At 42.2% G+C, this 19,410-nt stretch overlaps 1 protein-coding gene across 3 annotated transcripts in view; it reads right to left on the bottom strand.

Moving 5' to 3' along the window:
- Positions 1-1,560: 1,560 nt before the first annotated feature.
- Positions 1,561-19,410, bottom strand: part of PSTPIP1 (proline-serine-threonine phosphatase interacting protein 1) — a 54,798-nt gene continuing 36,948 nt past the window's right edge. For all 3 annotated transcript variants that reach the window (XM_055715703.1, XM_055715704.1, XM_014282757.3), the window contains 10 exons: positions 19,011-19,073; positions 17,875-17,973; positions 16,078-16,123; positions 15,168-15,247; positions 12,450-12,548; positions 11,741-11,837; positions 8,600-8,684; positions 7,008-7,078; positions 5,310-5,410; positions 1,561-3,326 (listed from right to left, as the gene is read on the bottom strand). In XM_055715703.1, coding sequence (XP_055571678.1) covers positions 3,195-3,326; positions 5,310-5,410; positions 7,008-7,078; positions 8,600-8,684; positions 11,741-11,837; positions 12,450-12,548; positions 15,168-15,247; positions 16,078-16,123; positions 17,875-17,973; positions 19,011-19,073 — 873 coding nt within the window. In that variant the 3' untranslated portion in view covers positions 1,561-3,194. The remainder of the gene's footprint in view (positions 3,327-5,309; positions 5,411-7,007; positions 7,079-8,599; positions 8,685-11,740; positions 11,838-12,449; positions 12,549-15,167; positions 15,248-16,077; positions 16,124-17,874; positions 17,974-19,010; positions 19,074-19,410) is intronic.

The raw sequence follows: 19,410 nt of genomic DNA, 5'->3' as shown, positions 1-19,410 counted from the left end.
CAAAAGTGTGTTTCTTGCTCTCTGGCAATGTCAGTGAAGAGTTAGTCTGCTTATTGTCAGTGCACTATGAAATAGGAGTTAACTTGACAAATACACAACTTTGCCACTCTTGTGTCCCTTCATATTGCTTGGTGCCTCCTTGCAAAGAAACGGTAGCCAAAATGGAAGTGGAGGCTTATCAGAAGTGTTTGTCCAAAAGAATTTGAACCAAATCTCTTGAAGTTTAGTTTAGGAATGCCTCCCATTGGAAAGAATCCATCTTGGTTTCCCATCTTACATGAAAATTAAATGGTCACTTGAATGTGTCAGTTTTGTTGCCCAAGTGTTACCCAGCTGGAGAGGGAACAATGTTATTAAGGCAATATTATTAAGGCAGTAACCTACATTTGACCTTCCTGCTTTTCCTACTGATGAGGGGTGGGTGACGCCTAAAACGTGGGTGTATTCAGAGGGTGTGGGTATTTCTTGATATCTCTATTCTATTTCTGACAAGTGCTGCCACACCGATAGGGCAAACTGCCTAGGTATGGCTTGGTAACTACTTATCAGCCAAATTCTTCAATGTAAATAACAGAGGAATCATGAAAAAACGTTGCTGCTGCTTTTTCATTTCCTGAACAGTCTGGAGTTAGCATGTGGGACCCAAATGTTATGACACTGAGTAGATTTTGAAATGTCTATAGCCTCTTGCACTTACAATGGTATTTACTTGACAGTAGATGACAGGGGTAGAAAGGAAACCAGTTTCCTGAGTTTAACAGCAAAAATATGAAATTACATGATGGGGTAGGAACAGCAGTCACCATTCCACTAGCTGTCGGTGATGTAGACCATGCGGTACGTGTAAGCAAAGGTGATTTGTAACAGGATTTCAGGGTAACTAGGGCTGGGTACTGCAATGTCTTGTGTGAGGCTGTCTGGGCTCCCAGAGAAGCGAAGTGGCTTAGCAAAATCTGCGTGTCACATAATTAAAGGAGATGCATTTCAGTGGTTTATTTTTTCTCTTTAATTAAGATAATCTGAAAAATACCTCCCTAAATTTATTTAAGTATTTGTCGGTTTATTGCAGTTCTCTTTGTGGAAGATTGAGTGTTCAAGAAGAAAATATATTAAATCTCTCATACGTTAGGTTTCTTCTTATGCTGGACATAATGAGCAATGTTGTAGTTGTCTCTGACAGCTACTATTTACAGTGCTGTGGCCTCGTTGAAGGCTATTGTGGACCATCTTTCTATCACTATTCAATTCAGATGTGGTCACAGAAACCTGTCATTAACTCCTTGAGCCTGAACAAGAGTGCTGTTCATATAACCTCGTGCCTCAAATGCCATTTGAGTTCCTGCAGTTCCTCTGAGCCTGTGCTAATGCAAGGTACTAAGAGCCCTTCAGCACTGATGCAGATGTACTGCAGAGTAACTTGGGGAACTGTGGGAAGGACCAGTGTGCCTGTGCAGAGGACTGCGCAGCAACTGCAGGGAATTAAAGAAAAAGAGCCTGCAGCAACTTTTATTCCGTTCTTGAGGCAAGAAATTATAATAAGGTACTGCAAGTGCCTCTAACCTTCCTTCTGTTTCGTTTAAGGAGTAATTGTGTTGACCATTTTGGCTTTTTCTTCAGTCTAGATTTCTCTTTGTCTTTCCTGCTGGGTCTTAGCTAACAGTGTCTCCCTGTCTGTGCCTTGTGGGTAGCAATTTGATTCATTTTCATTGAGTTGGTTCAGTTTTAAGAGTTGAAACCTTGGCAAACAAGGTCATTCTGCCCCCAGAAATAGCATGCTGTGCTTCAGATCAAATCACTGATTTTTTTTTTTTTTTTTTTTTTTTTTTTTAACCGTCTCAAAATATTGAAAAGGGAGTAGTGGCAGAAAGTATCTATTGATCCCTTGATAAGTACAGTGGCAGTTGGGAACGTTCTTAAATACTAAACTAGAAAGACTGATAGAGCTGAAATCTGAAATAAAGTGAACCTGCACAGTGCGACTTCTCTGAAGAGGGTTGGTTTGTTAAAAACAAGGACATTAAAAGTGTCTGGAAAGGAACCAGGACACCCCAGAGGTGCAGAGGCTGTAGATAGCAGTTAGAGACAGAAAAGCCTGTGGGCAGAAGAGAAGGAGAGGATCAGCCAGATGGACAGAGGAGTTGAAAGGAGAATGCATCGATGACATGGGTATGGAGATCGCATGAGGAGGTAACGGGCACTTCTCTGTGGTGTTCGGAGGAGGGGGATCAGGGCAGTGCAGCACTGCTGGAGGTTTTGCTTATTTGTTGGGTTTGTTGGTTTTTAAACATGAGAGAGCCCAGTGAGGTGTCAGGGGAACCATCTGACCAAGCAAGCCTTTGGCTCACCATCTGTCCTTATTTTGCTGCCCCAGAATCCAGTGCAAAGCAGAGCCATGGGTAGCATGGGTTTCATTCTGTTAGGAGATGGCTGTGATGGGAAGTGCCTTATGTTTTCTTACTAGTGATGTGTCTCAATCCTTCAGGTTCTCCTCTCCCTCTGCATTCCTTGTTTTTGTATTTTCATCTGACTGACAAAGAACAGTGGAGGGTTCCCCATCTTTCTCTCAGGTTACTCCCATGCTGTAAGGGGGTAGCTTGAAAGGGGGCTGTTAAAAGGAACTTAAGAGAGCTTCTTCCTTGCTTTGTACAGCTAAGAGCCTGCAACATCAAAACTATATGCTTTCTGTGTGTGCTTTCCACCTCACTGTCAAAAATGCGTGCATGGGCTGTGCAGGGAGAGGAGGGGATCCATGGCAAGAATATGGCTGCTGTGACCACGAGGGTGGCTCACAGGCTGGCTGGAGGTGTTCCTCCATCCTGGAGAAACAGCACTTGTTTCCTTCATCTTTTTCCTTTAGTGCGGTTAAGTTCTGGGCCGGATTTTCCTCCCAGATTGGCCAAGCTTTGTGACACTGATGGCAGCACAGTGTGCCGAGGGCAGGAAGAACTGTGGTAAGAAATGCAAGTCCTAATCTCTCTGAGGTGAAGACGGTTTTTGCAGACAGTGTAGGCCAGGAGGTTCTGGGATGGGGCAGGAGTAAGGAAGAGGGAGGCATGGTCAGTTGGTTATTTCCTGACTTGTAGTTGCAGAAAATAGTATTATGGGTTGCCCTTGGTCAGCTGAAGCAGACCTTGTGTGTTGTTTGTTTTCGGTAATAGAATATTTTCCAGTCTAATGACTGGGGCTTCTTTTCATCAAAGCTTTTCAAGATAAGACCCTGGCACAAAGCCTCGCTGCCCATTCCTTTCGGCTGTCCACCAGCCATCCTCGTTTTCTTCAATGACAACTACAATGTCTCCTTCAGTGATGTCCAGTTCATCCACATTCTGAAAGGAAATAGAGAAAGGAAACAGGGTTAACCTGAGAGCACAGGAGAGCCCAAGCATGTATCATATCTGATGGGTTTGGGGTTTTTTTATCCTGCCTTTCATCAACAGCCTGCCAGTGTCCTTGTGTTTGGGAATGAACCTGAAATACCAGACAGTGAGGGATTAAGCACTACTGAGATGGCTATTTCCTTAAGATCCTCAAATTTCCCCAGGCTTCATGGTATCTCCTCCTGAGCAACTTGACTGTTGTAGCATTGGGGAATGCCAGAAAGGGTTAAATACGACTGTCCTAAACCATGACCCTTCCATAGGCTGCAGCTGTTGCTACATAATACAGTGGACAGCTTAATTCCCAAGGGAGATGACAACAGCGTCTCTACTAATCCAGGCCTGAAATAGGTTTCTCAGTTCTTTTAATATGGAACAGCAGGACCAGTGGAGGTACAGTGACTCTTCCTCCGATAGGTAACTTCTACCTCCGAGACAAATGCAGTAGTTGCAAGTAAGCTAGTGCTGAGCTCACAAGTGGCTATCAGCCCATTCAGTGCTGCTGGTTTTTCTATATTCCATATTTTCCATAGGAAGCCGCTCTGCTACCTGCAGTGTAGTAAAATACAAAGCAGGGTAGGAGAGGCTTCCAGATACATCTGATGCATCAGCTAAACCTAAATTTAATGTACATGAGTAGGTGAGAACGGACTCAAAAAGTGAGAAGCCTCAATATACAATTTACTAAAAGTAGTAACAGGGTCTTTTCTCAGCAGGGAAAATCTCTGTGTGTCATATTTTCAAGGCAACTTCTGGAGTAAGGATCTGACAAAGATATCCTGCAGTCTCCTCAGGGGAACTGCCATTAATAGTGAGGTACTTTCAGCTCTGCTTGGGTGAAATTTCAGGCAGATAATAATACAGTGTTTAAAACACAGAGCTTATAATAAACGGTGTCAGAATGTTACTGTACCTAAGAGAAAGCGCTCCTTCCCAGCCCTTTCTCTGCTTTCATAATTTCTCTGGCTATCTAATTTGTCACATGCCAGCATTTCTTCAATGTTGGCTATTGATGGCAGATCCCTTTGGTGTGAGGGTCTCTCTGCACTGTTAGCTGCTCCTTCTGCTAATCTAAAGCTAATAAAAGAAACCTTTAAACTGACATGTAATTAAACTGTGAAAGTCCCATTAGGGGAGGCTAATGGTTTAGCAAGAGTCCAAGAGGTTCTGGAGTCCATCTGGTAAGAAAACATTAATAACCAGTCCATTCATAGCCTTTTACTAATGGTACTGTGCCTACATAGGTCTGAAGCCAGTGGGAGTTCAATATCCCAGGTAAGGATGCAGGTTGCTCCTTGTAACAATCTTTTGGTACGTGGACCATGTCCACTGTGGTTCTGCAACTTGCAACATTAGAAGTACAGGGAAAGAGTGTCATTTTTTATGGACATTCAGCCCTGCAGCCCTCTCCAGCATGGAATGCCAGTGTGTTAAACTGGAGCAGGATTCTCCAGATGCTAAGTGAGATCAAATGGAGGAGAGTTCCTAGATATGTATCTTACATACACGTATTCTTACATTCTACAGTTTGTAGCCATTTGCCCTAGGAAAACATTTCACAAGAGACTTACGTTCAAAATGCACAATACTGCATACTTAGCCATCACCCCCTAAAAAATAAAGTTTCCTTGTGTTTGCTGTCTTCTGTATCTCTAGAAGGAGGTTGTAACAGCTGAGGAGTGATTACACTAATCAGTTGCAAAAAATCTTATTATTTCATCTTGAGGCAGCATGGTCTAGTGATGTGCACCAAGAACTGGCAGTTGGGATTCCTGGCTTCTGCATGTGACCTTGACCGATAATTCTTGAACTACCCCTGGCTGTGAAGTGAAGATAACACTTCCTTCACAGAATTAACACTTTCAAAATGTTTGGATCAACATAATCTATTTTAAATCTGATGCTATGAGGTATTTTGAAGACTTTCATTACCTGAGCTGTGTAGTCATAAAGTACTCTGTAGTCCTGTGATGATGTGATTCCAGCTTGTTCATTTACAAAAATGGATGCATAGACTCTGTCTGTTTTCTCTCCTGGGCCAGGGGATGACACACACACAACAAAACCACCACAGAAACAAAGAGTTCAGTTGCTTATAAATGCATAGGATCATATGCAAGAGTTCACAAATACAAGGGTTTCTGTTCTCTCTGTCTGGAGATGTACATGTATAGAAAAGCTGCTGTGAACTGTAGGTAAAGTCTTACACAAAAACTGTGTCCCATTAATCAGAGGACAATGCACTCATTGAAATTTGTGGGAGGTCAGAAACTAGCTTTAGCCTCATCCAGGTTGGGAAAAATGTTTACCCTGCTAAAGCACAATCCAAATGATCTAAATGGGAAATGCTGTGATTAATGTGGTTTAAAATGGTTGCTACTGGTAGTATAAAATTCTGGTAGTTCAGTGACTCACATAAAGCTTTTCTTTTTCCCTTGAGAAAAATGCAAAATATTGTGCCGACATTTTCCAGTAGTTTACATAGTTCCCAGATAGCTATTTGTCACTGACATATCTTTTTTGGCAGATGTTTTAATCCAGCTTGTCATACTTAGGGAAACCTTTTACTCCTTCCCAGCATCTGCCTGGCAGCTTCCCCTGCTGTTGAGGTGAGCAGAAGTTTCCCACATAAAACCCCTTGGTGGGATGACAGTGCTCCGACACCGCACGGAGCGGCCAGGGTGCCTGTACCTTCCCCCAGTCAATCTGTGGTTTAGTTGTCCTGCTCTAAGGAGCACCGTCAGCTCCTTGACTTCTCAAATTTTGAAAGACAAGCATGGAAGCAGTTGAAAACTCCGAACACAGTGTGTTTGCCATTCCTGAGGGTCTTCTCCAGGGAATGTTCTCCCCTCCAGTCCCTAGCCTAAGGACATTCAGGAAGAGTGACGACCCTCAGCTGCTCAGCACTGCGTTGCTCTACATGTGCCCAAGCCCAGGCTGGTGCCTGGTAGGTCCAGCTGCTGTTTGATGGCACTGGAGAGTCCCCCCTGGCTGAGCACCAAATAGGATAGTCTGGCTTCATTTCTGGATGCCCAGGCAGGCAGGCCTGACAAAGGAAATTGTTCTGGGTACGTTTTAAATCTGTTCTAAAACAGCTTTTATTTTCATCAGGCAAGAATCACAGTTAAAATGTTTTTGTTTTAAATCAATGAAAATGTCATAACCTGTTACTTTCTGCATAGTCAAAATGCTATGTTTTAAATGTCATCTGATAAATGCCTAGCTGCAAGGTTTACAATAAGGCAGTGTAACTGTGAAATGAGATGGATATTTGCATTCATAAGGCATGAACCTGGTCTGTTAAAAACTTTAGGTATTCTCTTGGGCTTTTTAGAGGTAGCGTATTCTACCTTAGGAGCAAACTATTTAAGTCATACCGTGTCATTCTGAATGTACAGTTCCCTTTTGCCTAGACAGAGGTTTTGAAGACTATATGGATTATTTGGCAGTTCAAACTGTGAAATTTGTTTAATACACATCCAATTAAATTTGTTTCCAAACTACTCTTTACTCTTGACTGCCAACATGTGAATATTTGCTGTACCATTTTCTGCTCCGTGTCAAAGACTGATTTAGCAATATGATCTAAAACAAACACGTCTGATAAACTTATTTCCTGAAGATACATACCAAGAGGAGGGGCTGAAGGACTGGCAATCTCCATGTTGTTTTTACTGCTTCCATGCAGTAGTCCTGAGAATCTGCAGAACGAAGAGAAGCCAATGACAAAATGAGTAAGCAGGGCTGGGTATGTGCATTCCTTCATCTCAGCTGTCTGACTCAACCTTCCCTCCATCTGCTGCAGCACTGGGTAGATGTCACCTCTTCCTGTGGCTGACTGTTTTCATTTATGCTGTAGATATATTTATCTTCAGTTAAAAATATATTTTTAAAAATGCAGAACCATTGGCCATCACTAAATTGTCCACAGAATGGATCAGATACTATTTTGTTGTTGATTCAAAGGCTTGTGATGCAAAACTCCCATTATTTCACAACATTAATATTATGAGAATTATTAGTTGTGTGTAAGAAATTACCATCTCTTTGTCTTTAAGGAAAACTCTGATACAATTTAACATACAAAGCTTGTATAATAGGCCTTTTGTAAAAACTGAGTTTAAGTGAAAATTCTTTTTTTTTAATCTATCCCTAGTTATTTTCTGTATCACAGCTGGGTACTGGAGACTAACTAAAATGAGAAAATGGGTTAAGATTCTCAAGCACAGCTAGAAACAGCATCTCATGCTTAAGGCATATTTCAAAGGTCTGATTTTTCAGCTGGTGAACACTCAGTGTTTCTGGAAGATGGATGTCCAAACTCAACACTTTCTGAAAAACTTGGACTGAGTCTCTCTGCGCTACTTGCCCACGCAGAGCACAGTTATATTCTCAATGGCAGTACAGTTGTCTGCTGTAACTATAGAATGCAGTGTTAGAATTCATTATTATAGAAGACCCGGTTTCCCACTGAAAAACAAGGTATTGTATATAAACCTAATCAGCCCACTAACAAGCCTGGACCATATTTTAAAGGGGAGTTCACAGCCTGCTCCTTGCCATGTAATAAGGCTTGTCAAAGTGTAAAGCTCCTCTGCTTCAAATATGATGCCATTCCCACTGTGAATTAGCCATTTTAGTATAAAATATTTAAACCAATAGATCTACCCTGCCCATCTGCTGATATAACTGCATTCATGCTACAGCATTTACCAGCATAAATGGATCAGAAAAGGAAAAATCACCTCCCTAATCATTACAGTTATTCTGCTAAGTGTTTTCTCCTTTGCTCTAGATACAGAGCACAGCTCTTTGTTCTGCTCAGTGGGGCGGTGCAGTAAGCTGGGAGATACTGCTGGAAAAGACAGCTCTCCCCAGCCTTTGCTCCTAGCAAGATTCACCTTTGCCCTCCCTTGAACAAATTATTTTTGTTGCTCTGTGCTGTGACTCACGAGGAAAGAGGAAATAGCGGCTGCTATCCATTGCTGGCCAACTAATTGTTTTATAAACTCATCCCCTCTCTCCTCCCACTAGGACATGGCAAAATTACTCTGACTGTTTTTAATAGGTTTACTTCTTTTGTCAAGTTATATTTATAGATACATAGCTGCCTCTTGCTACGATGAAGGAAGTAATAACTTTACAAGTCCTGTTGCCTGTCATCTTACATTGCTGTTCATACAGAGAGATACCTATTCTGGGAACTGAAGCGTGCCACTCACCTCTTCATCATGCCACAAGACTGGGTTGGGCTGCTGTTGCTTCTGTTTGGTTCTCTGCTGTAATAGTTTTCATATCCTATCGCATCTGCAACAAGAAAATAAAAATAAGATGTTCAAACAGGCAAAACTTTTTTCTCCCCACCAGAATGCAGCCAGATGCAACTGTCAGGGGTTGCTGCACCAAACCACAATACAGCACCTATCTGCTCCTGCCTGTAAAGCAGCTGGAGCAGCTCAGGGGGGCTGGAGAATTAAGAAAAGGCATTCAGATGATTTTAAGCAGGTGTGTCCTTGGTAGAAAGGCATGCTTGTCCTGAACCAAACACAGTCAAGGTCCTGAAGAACCATTCTAATGGCTGTGGCTAACCCTAATTAAGAAGGCAGTTAGCTCCATGACTGTTTCCTCTGTTGCCTTAAAGCTCAGGAATTAAGGGAGCAGAGCGTGGTCATTGTGAGCCTGGGACCATGTTCATGATACAGCTGGCTGCAGTGTGTTTTGCTTCTTTTTTTCTTAATGTACTGACTCAGGAATTCTTGTCAGAGCTGGGGAGATTTCTGAACATTATTGCCAGCAGCAATAATGAGGAATTTCCTGGTCTCCCCTTGTGCTTGAGTGTCTCCCTAAGTTTCATATCTCCCCTGTCCACCTCTGTTGTTTACTCACAGAGATCTGGGGGTTCTCTCAAATATAGTTATGTTAGAGTTCCTTCACTCTCCCTTATGGTGTCGTTAAGGGTGAAATGGAGACCATTTCCAAGTCTAGCTTTACAGATTAAATAGTTACAGATGGATTTATTTATTTTGCGTCTCATAACATCTAGTCTAGTTACTTAGAGCTGGTGGCCGTATACCCTTTCTGCCTTCTCTGTGGTAAAGTCAAACATGAGTTAAGTCTGTGATACCATATTATCTCAGTTCTGATACCTGCAAAATAAGAAAAGAGATTGGACTTCGGCTAAAGGTTGTGTTGACATTCTCACATTGGATCAGCCAAGATCATAAGCAGAGCAGGCACATACAACTAGTGAGTATGAAAAACCCCTACAAATAAGGCTCACATTAATTAGGGATTTTTCTGACCAACTTAAGGGTCTCCTGTTACCCTTCTAGATTGTTACCTTGGTATAGTTTCTAGTCTATAATGCATTGTAAGATTAGGTAGAAGAGGGGAGTGAGCAACAGCATCAAGAAACCCAAAAGGTTTGGTCAAGATGAAGGTGCAAAACACGTGGCTTTCCTCCTGCATTTTGCAAGCAATAAAACAGGCCAACAGCTCACCATGTGCTACTGTGCAAAGTCATTAGCCAGAGCTGTGGAGATACTAGGATATTACTTACAGAACTTCTAGAAGATGGCAAAAAAATCAACAAAAAAGCAAGCCTTTTTCTTCGCCTTTTGTAAAGCTCTCAAGGGTTTTTCCACCTGTTTCTTATTAGAATTTAGTCCTGTCATAGCCAAGAGTTGTTTGCAGACTATTGCCTAGGCAACCGGAGAATGAGAAATCTCACACAGAAAAAAAACAACAAAACCTAGCTGAGAATTACAAATGTCTTAGTATACAGAAGTTGTTTCACACTGTTGGAAGGCATAGTTCTCCCTTCTGCCAGTGAAAATGTAGTTTTTCCTTGATAAATGCTTCTATATCAGTGAATTTAAATTCCTTCTGTGAAGAATAAACTATAGCAGCAAAATGGCATCCAGTGCACCAGTTTCGATATATTAATTAAAAAAAAAAAATAATCCCTATATCCTAATTCTTAATCATCATAGGTGTAATGACAGAAAGGCTGAGTGAAGAACGCCTTGGGTAGCTCAGTGCTGAGTTAGTGGCAGCGCCCAGCTCCACGGAAGCAGTCCCTGGGCTGTAATTGCTGCCAGCTCTGCACTCTGCAACAAAACCAGAGGGGTGGGAGTTGTTCCTGTATGAGATAATTATCCCTTGGGACAGGGCCTTCAGACTGCTGGTGTTTGTACCTATACAACTCCCAGCATGAAAGGTTTTTGTCAGTATAAAATTTTCTTATGCCAGTATAGCTTATTTCCCCGCTCTGAAGGGAAATAAGCGCTGCGGACACTGCGGGGGGCAGGGTAAGGGGGTTTGCCTGTGACTTCCAGTCCGGTGTTAGAGCGGTTAGTGGAAGTGAAACAGTATCTGTGCACGGATTTTTTTTTAAAAAAGGAGCCACAGATCTTTTCAGCCCAGATTATGTATCATCAACTAATGAAGAGATGCAGCAGATGCAGTAGGGGTTTTTCTCTCCTTTTACAAAGGCTGTGAATCTTTGTTTACTGCAGCAGCTGCACAGAAGTGCAAGCATTCACTCAGTCTGTAGGTATCTTGTATTGCTTGTTGAAGTGCGAGGGTGGGGGTTGTATCTGGCTGTGTGAAACATCAGGTAGCCTATCCTTAGATAGGTGATATGTTTGGAGAACTCCTACCCTGGAGCAGCATGTTTTCGTTTTGCAACTGCTCTTAGCTCTTGCTGTCTTGGTCTTGTTTCAGCCCAGATGTCTTCGTCATTGAAGGTTATAAAAAGGCTGCTTTGGCTTTACCGGACAGTCTGCAAACCTTACATGGCTTCTGCATGCTGGGGCAAAGCCAATTTCATTCAAAATTCCCCCCAGTTAGAATCTTGCCCTTATACAAACAACTTCCTGAGTGGACAAAAGATGCTATCCCCCATTGGGCAGGTGGAACAAAACAATACAAAGTTTGGTCTTCTCTGTGCTATAAATTAAAAGGCAGCATGTCTGTCAAGGGGACACCAGGGTGCAATTACACAATAAACTGGCTCTGACCTGTCACCGTTGCAGGAAACTGAAGTTGCCATCTCTGCAAGGCAGTTTGCCACCTCTTTAGCGGTGTCAGTACTGTGAAATAAGCCTGGTTGCAAAGCCGGGACAACTTGTGTTCTTCTTTTCTGGAATGTTATTTTTAACCTGCATCATTCAGCTATCCCACTCGCAGTGCCGCAGAAGGAGCGGTGGCAGCACAGTGCGGGGGAAGTGAGCTGCAGTGGGTAGGAATGAATAGCCAGAGCAGAAGCTCTGGCTGGCTTCAGCTCCAACAGGCGTGTAGCACACACCTGCAGCCTCAGCCTGATGGGTGACTCATCTAACAAGACCAATTGGAATAATTACCTGGAGGTTGTGTTCCCGTCATTTTGGTCTTAATGAAGTAGTCTATGTCTGACTCTACAATGCAGTTCTCCAAGCTTACCCGAACCTCTTCATATAGCTACAAAACAGAATCAAAAAAAATTAATTTAATTTTTAACATTTCGTATTGAATCAACAGTTAATGCTTTTCTAGTAATTTCCCCTTAGGAGACACTTTATACTTGGTACCTGTCTGACCTGGATGGATCTTTGGCCTGTCCCCCATACAAACATTCTTGTAAACGCAATTGTTTATTTGTGCTCTGGATATTCTTTTAAGAGAGGAGGATGAAGACAGTCCAGGGCTTTTCAATGCAACAAATTAACAGGAGGAAACAATCATTCAGCGTCATAACTAGCGTATTCTTTGTCTTCCAATTTTGAGACCATGACTGGATGCCTTTCTGAAAGTTGTGCTTGAGCCCAGATATACTCAACTGAGCGTTCTGGTAGCTGGAAGCATTCCCCAGCAAACTGAGGGGAGACAGCAAGTGCCAGCAAGTGTGACACAGACTGTCTGCAGGCATGTTTACATCTGGAGGGAGCAAGCTAGACTCGGAGTACCCCCCCTTCACTGAACATGCGCAACAGCCGGTTTGCTGGAGACAGGATGCACAGAGAAGGGTGAGCTAGTGCTGGTTGTTAGAGCCTTGCTCCTCTGCACATGAAGCGAGTTGGCAGGTGCCCCTACCTCATCGTCCTTCACACACTGCATGGAGAGCTGGTTGCAGTGAACCCACAGCGAGTTGCGGAGGACGGTGATGCGGTCACACTCCTGGAGCTGGAAGACCTAAAGCCAAAGAGGAGATGTGATGTAGCCTCATGGTAGTTATTTATTTGCATTGCAGGGAGCAACAGGGCTGGGGCTTCTCTGGGTCAGGTTCATAAGTCTGCAAGGATCCTTTGTAAAGGATGTGTTTACAATTACTGGAGAAAATACATTACTTGTTCATGCTCAAGAATTTGTTTTAATTGATTGCATCAAATTAAAGTTATGTTCTGTAGACAAAAATAAGCAGAGGAGAGGAATCAGGATCTGGATTTGACCACTACCTCTACTGCCAAGGATTTCTGAGTCGGTGTCTTGTCTGCCCATCACACTGAAATGTTGATGTTTAACTGATCAGTAGAATGCTGGTGTGAAAGGGCTGTATTTATGATAAAGGTAGAGCCAAAACTATCCATCTCTGCCTTCTAAAATGTCTTTCCAAACTTTTCTCTTTTCAAACTTTGAGGCTCTCTTGAGTTGCTTCTGTTCGTTTCTAAAGTTACTTTCATGCTAAAGAGAAGGCATTTTTCTTTCTTTTCATCTGTCTGTTTTTCTCATGTTGTGGCACAGCTTGAGAAGAATGAAGGGGGAAGAGAGAGAGGTGTGAACTGAGGTGGGGGAAGAGGCAGATAAACTAATGCTTTAAAAACTTAACAAAAATCAAAAAATCAAAACAAAACAACAAAACCCACCCTGATCTCTAAGTTGTACTGTTATAAGTAGAACATCAATTTTTGGTTTTCTATGAGGTGTGAAAAGCTCAGATGCTTCGAGCCATCTGTTTCCATCTCTACTTGCTAGTAATTATGTCCAGAATGCCACAAATGTATACAATGTTCAGCAGAACACTCAGTTGGGCATACTGCCTGCCATTGAATATCTTACTATCTAAAAAAAAAACACCAGAAAAAAGTCTGTCAAGGGTGTAAGCTGGCGTTGCAACCGGTTTCTGACAGAAAAAGCTTTTAAGGAAAACCTGAAGGGTGGAGAGTATTTCAATATCCATTCTGAACAAAAAGCCTATGGCTGCAGCCTAGCCCCTAAGGGGCTGCTGAAATAGCACAAAAGCCAGCTGGGAATTTTGCGGATAAATGATGTCCTGTCGGGAAATGCAGATCATCAGAGAGGCAAGTGTAGTGACTCCGGCCTTGTCAGGCCCTTTGCAAAATACAGCTGGGTGGTGTGTTAGACACAGCCCCTGTGGTTCTTTCAGCTTGTGTCACCAGACTGACTGTGAACCGGGGCGTCTCATGCCAAGGAGTATCACACAGCCCCCATGATGATGGTAGTCCCAGCACTGCCACTTGCTAGCCAAGATTTTTGGGCCATGAATGTGCAGTGCGCAGCCAGACACCTAAGCAACCTTGGCACTTCCAGATTCCCCACTATGCAGCCAGTAGTTTTAAGCAGGAGGTGTCAGAAAAGTTACCACAGGGATAACTGGCTTTTTGTACTGGTTACTAGTTTTAAACGCCTCAAAAAATCTATTAGTTCTTCTATCTACAACCACTTCTAAAAGAATGTGTTAAAGATGCCCTTCCTTTATGAATGCTTGTTTGAACTAAGCAGCAGGCAAGCCACAAGCTCTGTGGGCTATTCAGAATTTAGACACGGAGGAGAAATGAAGTGTGTTAGGTTGTGGAACATTTTGCTTGTTTGATGGCTTTTTAAGAAAGGGGAAAATGTGCATCTTGGGAAAAAATAAGGCTTGGCACAATTCCTGTGGAAAGTCTGCTGTGCTAGCCATGGGACTTTCCAGTTCTCCCAGATAGGGAATATTTAAGAGGAAGCAGAGAACTGGAAAGCTATGCTCTTGGCATTTTATTTTATCTGGAAATAAAGCCCGCAATGAGTAAACATAGCGAAATCATACTTCAGCAGATGGGCAAATGTACTTGAAGCATTAATATGACCAAATGTGTGGCTGATTTGGGTTCCTGTAAATTGTGCAAAACTTACTAGCCGAGTGCAAATCTTGTCCATCCTCAAACATAATGGAAACAGTTTTTCACCACCACCTTTCCACTGAAAGATTAGTCCACAGCAGACGGCAAATATTCTTGCAAGTGGATATAAAGTGCTACACAAAATAAAGATTCTGAGTGCCTTAGATATTTTTGCTCTCAGAATGCTATGGTACGTACTTCTTTAGCTTAGCCAGAAAATTTTATTTTTAATCTCCATTGAACCTGTAAGATTTAAAATGAAATGAAGACAAAAACCTCTCCTGCATTGGAACAAGTAGCCATTCTGGATGCTTTTTGCAAAACATAATCTAAAGGGCATCTCAAAGCTAGTGTATTCTTACGTTAAGTTGTAAGTGAAAACTGGCAGAAAATGCTTGCAAATAGATTGTACCAGTTCATATATTGTTCCCCTTCCCACACCTCTGCACTTATTCCCCTCCTTAATATTTACATACATATGCCAAACAGGCAGGGAGAGTGTAAGCAAGACAGGTAGCAACTATGCCTAAATCAACTCTAGTTTTTGCAGTATTTTTGCAAAGACATCTACTGAGATTCCATATAAAGCAAACAGCAAAGCCCTTGGGACAGTATCTCAGATCTTAGACTGATATCTGCAAGTAGGATAAAAAAACCAGTGCAGAAATACATTGCTACAAAAGTCAATGTTTACCTCGCAGGTTTTGATGTGTTCCTGTTCCCACTCTGTCCTGACCTTATCCAGCTGCTCAATGTTCTGTTTGTACACATTCTCTGTAAACACAGACACGCGTAATAGAAATCCAACAGTTAGGAAACAAAAAAAAGATACAGGCTTTCTTTTTTTCCGCCTCTTAGGACTTTGCTGCAGTTCTTACACTTTAGGCCTGGTTTGCTAGAGTATCACAATAATATGTGAACCTGAAACTGGTGGGTCACAAAGATATGTTTTTTTCTTTGCAATATATTAGAGTAAGGAATCTGTCTGTATGGTTTGCAGATCATCTATAAACTTTACAGTGGGGATAATGCAAGTCAGAGATGAAAAGCCTGGACTATACTTGGGCACTGAGCCTCCTTAGGCTCTTTCCGTGCTGAGCCAGACAGGTAAGGCATGGAAACTTTTACAAGCAGTGAGGGACAAGTCTGAACTCATGAACCAGTTCAGATGCCTGCTGGTGGGTCCTTCTGGGTATATACTTTGTTTCTGGCTTGAGGATGCTACCATGCTCATGTACAGGGAACCTGAGGACTGCGTATCTGGTTTGGGCTGGCTGGGAGCAATTCAACTGTCATTCTTTTGTGCTTTCAAACTTGCTTCAAGAAGAGTTTTTCTTTTCTGGGTGAAGTCCCTAAAGGAGGTCTTATATAAATTTTTTAATGAAAGCAGGAGAGTTGCATTTCCACAAAGGAAAGTGATTGTGGGTGACTATCAGGTTGTCATTCTTTAGAAGCTTCTTCATTAATCTTTGGGTAGGTGACTCTGGGAAACCTGACTTCAGACAGAGCCAGCCTGGGTGATTTGGATGCTGCTTTACCAAAATCAGTGTGGTGGTAGATCTTTGCTGAGAAAAATCTTAGTTCAGTTGCAAATAGAGCATCACCTGCTTCATTTGCTGCGCCTCTGCATTGCTTGGCTTTGTTCTGGCTCTGAAACAGGAAAAGAAACAACCCAAATTAATTTCTGACTGTATTTTTTGCTTCTGACCAAGGGTTTTTGCTGCCTGCTCCCTTTCCTTTTCTAGAGGAAAGGCTCAAACTTGCAAACACTTCTTGGCTGTCCTGCCTTGATGCATGGTTCTGTTGAATGTGCGCTATGGAAGAGAAGGGACCAGAATTTCACAAATGCAGCCATAGGTCTACTGATTTCAAGGGAAATGTGGTGATTTACATCTTTCCATTCAAATATCCCTGCCATAAGAGCTCAGTGCTACTGTGATCGATCTGAAGTTTCTGTCTACTGGCTGAATTGTTTTTTCTGAAGTGTTTGATGCACTTTTGAAATAGATATTTATAAGCAGAAATAAATGGCAGTTAGAATTCTTCATTTTCCAAGCTCCTCATGTAATACACAAATGGAAAGAACACAGCCTTTAAAACACTCTGCAAATGCTAGATTATTCCCATAACTCAGAAGCCTAAAAGCAAAATTCACTGTAAGCAGAAATTTTCTTTTTTAAAACCTGCAGCTTTTAACAAATGAAAATACAGCTGTTATTGACAGCTCTGTACTCCCAGATCTTTCTGCACAGATGGTGATGACAGTACATTAATGCACAGCTCTAGACATTCTTCCATTCTGCCCTTCAAGGAAAGGCTCAGGTACGGTTTCTTATGCCCATATTCCTCATCACAGCTGGTTAGAAAATGTGTAGTAAACTGGGAACATAAGCTTCATTCTTACTTGCTTCCTGGCCCAAACTGTTTGTGAGTGCAGAATTAAACAGCTGACGTGTTTCTTGTGAAATGCCTCTGTGCCTTTCAAACATGCTGGCATGTGTGTGGAAGTAATGAAGCACCCTGGGATCCTTCTGCATGAAAGGAGCTGGGTCAGATTTTGATGCCATTGTAGTTGCTAAGTGTTCTGGTGTAATTTCGGTAGGGCCAGGATTTCATCCACTCTTTACAGCTAAGCTAGAGGGTTTTGTTCATCAAAGATTAGCAAATGCTAGAAATAAAATGTAAAGTTCTGATCTGCTTCTAGTCTCCATCCCCCTGTCCTTGAGATGATTTTTGACCCTTTTTGCTTACACTGCACTGATTTTTATTGAGCCAAAGGGAGTTAATTTATTTTGTTTTCTCCCGTCTGTTCTGCTGTAAAATGTTCCCATTAAAAGTTAGTGAATTGTCAGCTACCAGTATCAAGACAATGCAATGAAGGACTGCAGTGTCTCAATCTCCAATGATTTATTTTTGAGTTTGTAAATTTAGTTGAAATAAAATTAACCATAAGGAGAAAAATACTGAGGAAAAATATGCATTTTAATGTCAGATACTATGCCTACTAAATGTAAGTGACCAAAAGGCAAAACTAAGTGCATGAATACTTCTGACTTGTTTCTTTATTTCTGTGAGTAATCTCTGATAAAAATCTCATTCAGTTTCCCTTCAGAATTCATAGAACAATTAGATCATAGCCTGGCATAAATGAATCAGGTAATTTAGTCCTTTCCCAGCCTTTTTAAAAATGCTTGGTCTATCACAGAACAAGATCAGGATTACTAAAGGAATTTGTGGAGGAAGACCTTCTTGGGAGGCGATTTGGTTTAATTTTGATTGTAAGAAGTTAATTAGAAGGGAAAGCAGCCCCTGGCATCCCAAACAATGGGTTGTTAAATTGTGTTCTCTTGTACCTGGTAAAGGAGAAAACCCCACAGTTTTCTGTCTGTCATCTAATGTACCTTTTCTGTTTGCTTTTGGTTGCCTGAAGCACTTGTCCGTTCGAAGGACTGCTCGGCCTCATCCGCCTCCTTGCACTTCTGTTCATAGGTCTTCTTTGACTGTATTGAAATGAAATCAGATGTGAGGGTTTGGGTTAGGGAACAAGGCTGGATTGTCTCCAGTGTGATGTTATAGGCATTTTGCAGTCTGGGGGAGAACATCAGTGCCCAAGTCTGGGCAACAGAAAAATTTTCCAATGATACCGTAAGACGATAGAACTGAAAAACTGGAGTTGGGGCTGGCAGCAGAAATTGGGTCCTTTTCTTGCAGTCCTGAAATTGTTTGCTTTGTACAATTGCAGCCAGCTCCCTGCAGGGGGGTAGTCACAAATGCACAGGCAGCTCTAGCACCATTGGTGCATCAGATGTCTGTCTGAGCTACAGCACAGAGACAAAATTGGGGGCCCATGTTCCCAGGGTGCCATTAAGGATGGGCTGTCCTTTCTGCAGAGTGACTTGGAGCATCAGGTGGCTGAAGTCAGCATGATGCCTTGCCCATTGCTCCAAGCTGTGAGACAGAGCCAGCACCCCATAGCTAACAGTCTCAGTGTAGTCCCCAGAAGCAAATAAATCCTGATTTGCACCAAAAGACCTCCCTGTCTTGGAGACTCACTTAGAACAACCATGTTTAAATAAAAATTGTCAGTACAGTTCCAGCTGTAGCGCTGGCAGGTGTGCAACTACTTTTCTTTAGAGGCAATTGCCCATTGGAAACCAAAACCAGCTGCCTGCAGTTCCTGTACATGCAAGCTTTCCACTTGGAGAGGTTTCCTCCTATTCACAAGATTCCCTCACCAATTTAAAAATTGTATTTACAGTATGAAAAATTACATTTGCTTCTGTAAGTATCCTTGCCTAGAAAGAATGAAATCTGGTTTGACCTGGAGTAATGTTCATTCCACATTAACTTTCTGCGTATTTGTTTTGGAGACTCTTCAGTGGGTGTAGCAGGGAAGATGAGCCTCCTTCTAGTAGCAGGAGGCACATATTTCCCCCTCCCCATTCTTTAAATATAGGTACATGTGATACAGATTCCACCCTGTCTCAAACTGGGGTCAGTCTGTATCAAGAAACCTGCACAAAACCCCCTTGCTTACCTCCATCGTTTTCTTATAATGGGACAGTTTGTTCTTTTGCATGCGCTCCATTGCAGACTCGTACTGTAAGAAACACGCAGAGGTAAGAACTTCTTGCTTTGGACTTTCTCCTCCCCTTTTTAGTGTCAGGATAGGAAAGCCATTGTCAGGGCCTTTCTAGAAGCCATGTGCCTGTGGGGAAAATTACTTCACTCTGTTTTTATAAATGACAGGTTTCTAAGTGGTACAGAGAGCATCCAAGTGCCAGGTAAAAAAAAAAAATCCAAGACAATTCTGCTTCAGTGGTTTCCATTAATAGCAGAGAGGATGTAGATCTTAATTTTCTTCCTCCCTGTTGTTTTCTTTTTTTTCCCATAAGGAGATTAAATAGTGTAACACCCAGTCACAGTGCCCATCAGCT

The sequence above is a fragment of the Falco cherrug genome, chromosome 7, assembly GCF_023634085.1.
Source record: "Falco cherrug isolate bFalChe1 chromosome 7, bFalChe1.pri, whole genome shotgun sequence".
Taxonomy (NCBI): domain Eukaryota; kingdom Metazoa; phylum Chordata; class Aves; order Falconiformes; family Falconidae; genus Falco; species Falco cherrug.
Note: the sequence above shows the minus strand (reverse complement) of the source record. Positions and strands in the feature narration are given on the sequence as shown.